General features: G+C 37.9%; 1 protein-coding gene across 1 annotated transcript; it reads left to right on the top strand.

Annotated features, from left to right (window-relative positions):
* The first annotated feature begins 652 nt into the window (after window positions 1–652).
* On the top strand, window positions 653–8,314 carry LOC113909329 (phosphate carrier protein, mitochondrial-like). Its single transcript, XM_035728052.1, is given in 3 exon segments — window positions 653–722; window positions 7,417–7,743; window positions 7,746–8,314. Coding segments are annotated over 3 exon segments (966 nt in total).
* The last annotated feature ends 756 nt before the right edge of the window (window positions 8,315–9,070 follow it).

The following is a 9,070-nucleotide window of genomic DNA, read 5'->3' as shown; positions in this document are numbered from 1 at the left end:
GAGTCTGCTTCAGATTCTCTGTTTCTTTCCTTCTCTCTCTCTCTCTCTCTCTCAAATAAATAAATAAAAATTTTTAAAAAGAAAAGAACAAATATTGAGTGCTTTCCAAGTGTGAGGCATTAGACTAAGGGCCAGAGAAGATACACAAAGGAATAAGACACTGTCTTGACCTCAAAGAACTTATAATCTAGAAGGACAGATTTAAAACTGTATACAACTTGCTGTAATAAAAAACTATTTTTAAGGCTTTAACAAAGGTACAGACACAGTGTTAGGGGAATAATAATAATGGAAGAGATTAATTCCCAGACAGGGAAGGAAATAGAAATTCAGGGAGGGGGGATTTGGGAAGGAAAACATCTGAGGTACGGAAAAAGTAAATGGGCAAACACAATGAGACTGGAGAAAGAAGGCAGGTTTTAGAAAGGGTTAGAAAGTTTAGGAGGGTTCCTGGGAGGAAGAGATGAGATTAGACCTCATTGTGGAAAGACGTAAATGCTACACTAAGGAATTTGGACTTTATTCTTAGGCAAAAAAACAACAAAAAGAATGCGAAAGAATGCTGAGGTTGGAGGAATAATCTTTAGGAAGATGAACTTACGGCAATGGTGAAAAAGTAAATAAAATTAGAGGCTGAGGATATCAGTTCATAATGGCCAAGGATGAGGTTAATAAGAGCCTGAAGAAGAGCAGTGGCAATGTGAAGAAAGGAGATGGCAGGTGTGAGATACTCAGAAAATATCTGTCTAGGGTGAAATAATGGGAAATCAGTTCAAGAAATGTCATATTCAAAGATAGAGTGTGTCAAATGAAAAACAAATCTGAAAGGATTATCCAGTGGGGGGTGGGACCGCGGTAGTAAGGAGAACCCTGTGACCATAAGGCTTGCAAGCATCTCAGAAAGTTGGGCAAAAAGGGTTTTTCTTTTATAGAGAGAAGTGAACAAAGGTAGAAGGAACCAGGTGTGGGGACAGGAGATAAAAGGGTGGTGACAGAACAGTAGATGAGAGAATGTTTTACTCCAAGGCCAGTCTCTTTCCAGGGAGCTACCCATAGGAAGGGCAGTATGCTGACTCAGGCACAGGATGGGCCAAAGTTCAGGGTCCTAGGGGAAGGAAAGAAGTTTAATGAAGGTTTAGTTAATATCATTTTGTTCCTGTTGCTCAGTAAGGACAACACTAGTTTAGCTAGTCACTTATGAGACAAGAATGGGAATTTGGAGGGCGCCTGGGTGGCTCAGTTGGTTAGGCGACTTCAGCTCAGGTCATGATCCTGGAGTCCCGGGATCGAGTCCCGCGTCGGGCTCCCTGCTGAGCGGGGAGTCTCCTTCTCCCTCTGAACCTCTTCCCTCTCATGCTCTCTATCTCTCATTCTCTCTCTCTCAAATAAATAAATAAAATCTTAAAAAAAGAAAAGAAAAAAGAAAAATAACATATAAAAAAAAAGAATGGGAATTTGGAGGGTCAGAGGTAAACAAGGCAAGCATCTTACCTAAGGCTTATGTAATTTTTGTTTAATAACAGATAATCCAGCTGCCCCTCATTGTAGTTTTTAACTTTTCTATTTTCTCACATCCCTTATTCTAGATAGATTCCTGTCTTTTGGTCACTGAAAGAAAATTTATTTGAATAATGAAAGATTCTAAAATAACTCAATACCTCACTTGAAGAAAAACTGGTTTAGAGAGTAAAATGAATTTGTCAAGTCAGTTTGATTTAGAGCTGGTATTTAAAATTGGTAGTTATGAAGTACATGATACATCAAGAGACAGCTTGTCTATAAAACACATAGGCAACTGTAACTGAAATTCTAGAAAGTGACAGCCTGAGGAACCCTATGTTAGATTCCCTTATCATTGTTGTACTGGGTCTCATGGCATTTTTATGAAAAAAGAAAAAACTGAAGAAAGGCATATAATGAAAATAAAGGAAACATGAAAATTATAAATATTTTATTGCCACACTAAAGAATGAATAATGTCCTTAATGGGAGCTGTGCACAGGTATATTACCTGTGTAATAAACTTTGTGTATTGAATTGATTAGATAAGTGCTTTAAATTTGAGAAATACTGCTCCAAGTCTATATTACATCATGTTAATACATTTTTTCCCAGCAATTTTAAACAGATACATAGCTAAAGATGCCAGGTATTACTGCAATAGTCTTATCAACCTAAGTCTATTATTAAAATAGTTTTTTAAAAAAATAAATAATAAATTAATTAAATAAAATAGTTTTAGAAGACATTCCTATTGCCATTAACAAAAGAACCTTGGCAAGTGAAGACTTCCTTTTACCTATACCCCTTTTGTTAAATACATCCACAGTCTAGTGAGAATCATGACTATAAAGATTTTCCTTTAGTAGTTCACATTCATTGAATATTATACATTGAAAACTTTTGGATATTTTTCTTTCAAGATTTTATTTAAATTGTAGTTAGTTAACATATAATGTAGTATTGGCTTCAGGGGTAGAATTTAGTGATTCATCACTTGCATAGAGCAACCCAGTGCTTATCACAAGTGCCCTCATTAATGCCCATCACTCACTTACCCCATTCCTGCACCCACCTCCTCTCTGGCAACCCTCCAGCAACCCTCAGTTTGTTCCCTGTTGTTAAGAGTCTCTTATGGTTTGCTTTTGGATATTACTAGAATATCTAAACATTAAAAATGTTGGAGATTGTAAAGGATAAAAATTTAGTTCTGTCTCTGATCAGTGAAATTTGGTCCTAGTGGATTGAAGACACTTTTTTAAAGGTATGCTTCATCAAAGAACCTAATATTTTGGCGTAGGACTCTATCATGATGCATATTAAAAATCAGTGGACTGAGATATTAACTGAATCCCATACCTATTCAAATATTTATCCATTAAATGCTTGTTATCCTCATCTCATTTTGCTGAAAGCCGAAAGATTAATCCACTTCAGCAGTCTCTTGTCAAGTATTTATTTTCAGTAATTTAGGGCAGATGACCAAAGAAAGGAATACATGGCTTAAAGCAGGATTAGAGTGGTGGAAATAGTTGCTTCATGTTTCAAAGAATGCTTTTAATCTCTTTTATTTTTTATAGCTTAAGCTGATTATTTTGTTTGACATGTTTTTTCAGTTACTGCTGTTGGTAGCACCTCTTTGTTTGGGATATCTGCTTTTATTTTCTTTCACTGACTTTCACTGGCTTTACTTCCTTTGTAACTCCAGCCTTTCCTCGACTTGCAACCAAACCTGTCTTTTGATGTATTCTTTCTGTTTTTCACAAAACTAATGTGGTGTTTTATTTTTTTTTTAATAGAAATTGTAGCCAAAAGCTTGAGGGTACTGGTAGAAGAAATATAGTTGCAGTGACTCCATGGTTACATTCATTGTGTATTCAGACCTCTTGGAAAGAGGTTCCTTTGGTAGATGGCTCTGGGTTAATAGATCTTAAAGAGTCTCCTCTGTGTGTGTGTGTGTGTGTGTGTGTGTGTGTGTCTATGTCTATATATATATATACCATATACAAATATATATATCATAGAAACAGAAATATAGATGAAAAGTAAGACCTTCACACAACAAAAGCACACACATCTAATTAATGCCATTCTAGTATAGAATATCATGTCTATCTGACTAGCATGTTAAAGGCTTTTCTCATAAAACCATCTAGGATGGATTTACTAGAAATGTCATCAGCACAATTCTTCCTGTACATCAGTTTCTTTATTGCAATGTTTATGAGGGCATATATATCAAAATACATTGCTTTGCAGTCTTTAAAATTTATATTTATGAATCATATATTCAAATATTTTTATAATTTATGAACTTAATCATAAGAATAGATAAATCTGCATTTTTCATGATTTCATCTATGTAAAAAGAGTGGATTAAAAGAGAGGTGCCTAGGTGGCTCAGTAGTTAAGCATCCCACTCTTTTTTTTTTTGGGAGAGAGAGAGAGAGCATGAGCGGGTGAGGGGCAGAGGGAGAAGCAGGCTCTCTGCTGAGCAGGGACCCCGACACAGGGCTCGATCCCAGAACCCCGGGATCATGACCCAAGCTGAAGGCAGACGCTTAACCGACTGAGCCACACAGGCACCCCAAGCATCCCACTCTTGATTTCAGCTGAGGTCATGATCTCAGGGTTGAGGGTCATGAATCAAGCCCTGGAGTCCCACCCTGGGCGTGGAGCCAGCTTAAGATTCTCTCTCTCCCTCTCCCCCTACCCCTATTCCCCCGGCACTCACTGACTCTCTCTAAAAAAAAAAATTTTTTTTAAATACATAAAATAACATTGGATGTCTTGGAGAATTTTTCCTTCATTTTATTTTCATGTTATTTCAAAATGCTCTATAATTATCTTCACAATTTGCAAAAATTAAGTAACACATTAATTTAATATTTTTATAGAACTCTATGGTGATTTTTTTTTTAAAGTAGGTTCCACACCCAATGTGGGGCTTGAACTCATGACGCCAAGATCAAGAGTCCCATGCTCCACCGACTGAGCCAGTCAGGTACCACTGGTGATTTTTAGTGTATATGATTATGGTAAAGGTTTCCAGTCCAAATGCAATAATTTAACATTTTATATCTAGCTCTGCATTTCAGTTTATTCCTTTTGAAAAAGAATGTCCCACAGCATTCTCAAAATATGATCAAAATGCACTGAATCAGAGTGAACCAACTTTAAAATACTCTCCAAACATTTTTTTCCATAATATTTATTTCTACATTATATAAGTGTATTGCAATGGTAACATATAATGTATATTATGTAGTACACAGACATTTTTAAGCATGAAGTAAAAATAGAAATAGACATGTTATAGTTTCTCCTGATATCCCTGTGGGTTGTCTTGTGTAGTCCTGAAGGACACAAGCAGACTTTGGACACCATTACATTAGAAAACTAAAAAGTCAAATAACTTAGGGTTTTACATTTATTTATGTTCTGTATTCCTTTCCATTATTAAAAAAAATAGATTTGAAAGTAAATAGAAAGAAAAGACTAAATTGTTGCATGCCTTTGGTGGTAGATTTTACATTCATTTTTTGAAGATTATGTTTATATTCAGATTCAAAATTTGGTATTTGCTGCTTAAAATTATGTTTCATTGAATTGTTGGGGAGGAAGAAATTTTCCTTTATTCAAGACTCTTCTAGCTGAAATAAGGATTACATTTACATGAGATCAATTAACTGGAGAAAATCAAATTTAGTGTCCTACCTGCAATGAATCCACATGACATAAAATTTCAAAGACAGGCAACATGAGGTTTATGTGACATCCTGAGTTAAGGAGAGGGGTAGGGATGTAGGGATACAAAGAGGGGGAAGACCATTAGCAGAAAGGTGAGAGATATTTAGTAAACAAAGGTTGCTCTGTTATGCAAATACGTTTGTTAGGTAAAAAGGAATATCTGTTAATAACTCTCTTCCTAGTATAGACTCTCCTTTCCAATGTAAATTTAGGCAGTTCAGGAGGAGGTAAAGAACTGTTCCGGGATCTGCTGGGTTTTGATTGCTTTTAACTCAAGATAACCTTCATGGCAAAGTGGCCCACCTTGGAGCTGCCTGCCCTTGGCCCCTACAGTTCCCTCCTTTGGAACTTTCCACATGAAAAGTTGAGTTGATAGGTTGTTCCCTCTTGTTGAACCAGTCTCTTAGTCCTGACAGTAGGTCAGTTCAGTTAAACTCATTTCAGGAGGCAGTGATGCAGGTGTGTTCTCAAAGTTAGGCCAATAGTTCAAGTACTCAGGTATTAAATAAGAGGCATTTCTATAGAAACAAAAACAGTGGTAAATGATTGGATCAAATTACAAACCAGTTTCTGAGTTCTTAGGCCAGCCAGTTAAGATTTTTAGATGTCAGGCTAGAAGCATCTTCAGATGGAGTGAGAACAGCCAGTGGTAATCTGACAGATTTTCCTGATTTGCAGTTCAAATGTCTCTAGTAATTTTTTTTGAGTGACCCACAGGGTAACAGGCAAAAAGATTGTCTTTAAATATTAGTGTTGGGCGCCTGGGTGGCTCAGTTGGTTAAGCGACTGCCTACGGCTCAGGTCATGATCCCGGAGTCCCGGGATCGAGTCCCACATCGGGCTCCCTGCTTGACGGGGAGTCTGCTTCTCCCTCTGACCCTCTTCCCTCTCGGGCTCTCTATCTCTCATTCTCTGTCTCTCAAATAAATAAATAAATAATCTTAAAAAAAATAAAATAAATATTAGTTAGTGTTGGGGTGCCTGGGTGGCTCAGTCGTTAAGCATCTGCCTTCAGCTCAGGTCATGATCCCAGGGTGCTGGGATGGAGTCCCTACATCGGGTTCCCTGCTCCACGGGAAGCCTCCTTCTCCCTCTCCCACTCCCCCTGCTTGTGTTCCCTCTCTTGCTGTGTCTCTGTCAAATAAATAAATAAAATCTTTAAAAAACAAATAAAATAAATAAATAAATATTAGCTGTTTATCTGACATTTATGTCAAGTCACTCATATTTAGTTTGCAGGGCTTTAGGAAAAAGGGCAATTTTAGTTCTCACATGATTCCAAGTCAGAAAGGTGGGAGAAAAATTAAAAATGTTAGTTTGGAGAGTTATAGCCAGGCACTGAAGGAAACTAGAAGAAATCAGTTTCTAGTACCATTTAAAATGATAGTATTAGAATCTAATAATCTACACAGCTATATTTTTTCTCTAAATAATCACCCTCATTCTACCAAAGATAGCCATGTTACCACTAATCTGTTTGCAAAATAAGTCTAGTTTCAAAAAATTGGGCATGATTATTTACATGAATACAGCAAGAATAACAGTTGACCATATAGGCTCTTTAAAACCTGCTTTACTGGAACTTTTCATAAGAAATCTCCAGACTGAACTTTTAACAGCCTCTCAAGGCCAGAAGCCAAGCCAAATACTTGCCATCAGACTTCACCCGCAATACCTATAGATCTGGATTAATTTCTCTCCTCTTGAGGTCTCCAAAATACCCTGCACCTGCCAGAAAGTGATCTTTACTCACCTGCTTAGGTTCCTGGAAACTCTGTAAGCAGGGTAACAAACTGATATTTCCAAGGGGCTTTACTGGTTCTACGAAGTCGGTCATAGTTCCTTAAAACAGTTTTGGTCATATCTAAGTCTATGCATGTCTCTCAAATATAACATTCCAGTCAAAGCCTTGGTATTATGACCAGTGTTTCCAATTGTGTCCTGTTACAAAGAAAACAGATTCTTATTGAACTTATGCAAATAAATATATTGCCATGAGAATTTAAGAATACTGAAAGTTTCCGAATTCTAGGGAGACCAGGTAGGGAGAAAAAGATAAATGTTTTGATTTGTTCACAAAGGTATATTTTATCAAATTGCTGCTTTAAGTCAGTTAGTTTGATAAAACATTTCCTCAACTCTGGAAAAACAAAACATTATAAAAAGTCAGCTTAAGTTGTGGTCTGACACACACTGCTATCGTTCCTCTGGATTTAGTGAAATGTCGTATGCAGGTGGACCCCCAGAAGTACAAGGGCATATTTAATGGATTCTCAGTTACACTTAAAGAGGATGGTGTTCGTGATTTGGCTAAAGGATGGGCTCTGACTTTCATTGGCTACTCTATGCAGGGGCTCTGCAAGTTTGGCTTTTATGAAGTCTTCAAAGTCTTGTATAGCAACATGCTTGGGGAGGAGAATGCCTATCTCTGGTGCACATCACTATATTTGGCTGCTTCTGCCAGTGCTGGATTCTTTGCTGACATTGCCCTGGCTCTATGGAAGCTGCTAAGGTTCGAATTCAAACCCAGCCAGGTTATGCCAACACTTTGAGGAATGCGGCTCCCAAAATGTATAAGGAAGAAGGCTTAAAAGCATTCTACAAGGGAGTTGCCCCTCTCTGGATGAGACAGATACCATACACCATGATGAAATTTGCCTGCTTTGAACGTACTGTTGCTTTGAACGCATTGTACAAGTTTGTGGTTCCTAAGCCCGGAAGTGAATGTTCAAAGGCAGAGCAACTGGTTGTAACATTCGTGGCAGGTTACGTAGCTGGAGTCTTCTGTGCAGTTGTTTCTCACCCTGCTGATTCCGTGGTATCTGTGTTGAATAAGGAGAAAGGTAGTAGCAGTGCTGTATGGAAGGGACTCTTTGCCCGTATCATCATGATTGGCACTCTGACTGCACTACGGTGGTTCATCTATGACTCTGTGAAGGTCTACTTCAGGCTCCCTCACCCTCCTCCACCTGAAATGCCAGAGTCTCTGAAGAAGAAGCTCGGGTTAACTCAGTGGAATGATCAAAGCAAATGTGGACTAAATCTGCCTGTTGATCAGTGTTGAGGAAAGCGCAAGAGGAACTTTTATATATTTGACAGTGTAGGAAATTGTCTATTCCTGGTATAATTACTGTAGTCTCTTGCCTAAGGAGAGGGTTTCAAACCCACTGTTGAAATAAACCCAACTATACATGAAAAAAAAAAAAGTCATACAAATTATAATTATCCTCCTCAGTCCATTCAGTCCCATGTTGTTAATTCTTGTTCTACATGAATCTGCTTTTTTTAAACTAGTTCCAAAAACTCTTACCTAGTTCAGTATTATGATTTTAAGGTTATTAGAAACCTGTACTCAGAGTTCTTTCCATGAGTCTCATTAAAAATGAAACAAAGTGGGCGCCTGGGTGGCTCAGATGGTTAAGCGTCTACCTTCAGCTCAGGTCATGATCCCAGGGTCCTGGGATCGAGTCCCACATCAGGCTCCCTGCTCCTTGGGAGCCTGCTTCTCTCTCTCTCTCTCTCTGTCTCTCATGAATAAATAAATAAAATCTTTAAAAAAAATGAAACAAAGTTGCAGAAAGCTTTTGTAAAAGCAAACTGTTAAAGGATTTCTTTTCCTTTAGTGCCCACAGTTCTTGGTCACATGGCTTCGAAGAATGAAGAGGCAGATGAAGAGTGGTGGGTGGCAAAGCAAAGTTGATTGAGTGGTAGTAAACTTTATTGAGCAATAGTACAAAGCTCAGGAAGAGGGAGGAGACCAGAGAGGGTTGCCACTGGAGTTCCTAAGTCTAGGGGTTTTTATGGGCTTGTTGGTGGGCTG

The sequence above is a fragment of the Zalophus californianus genome, chromosome 6 (assembly GCF_009762305.2).
Source record: "Zalophus californianus isolate mZalCal1 chromosome 6, mZalCal1.pri.v2, whole genome shotgun sequence".
Taxonomy (NCBI): domain Eukaryota; kingdom Metazoa; phylum Chordata; class Mammalia; order Carnivora; family Otariidae; genus Zalophus; species Zalophus californianus.
Note: the sequence above shows the minus strand (reverse complement) of the source record. Positions and strands in the feature narration are given on the sequence as shown.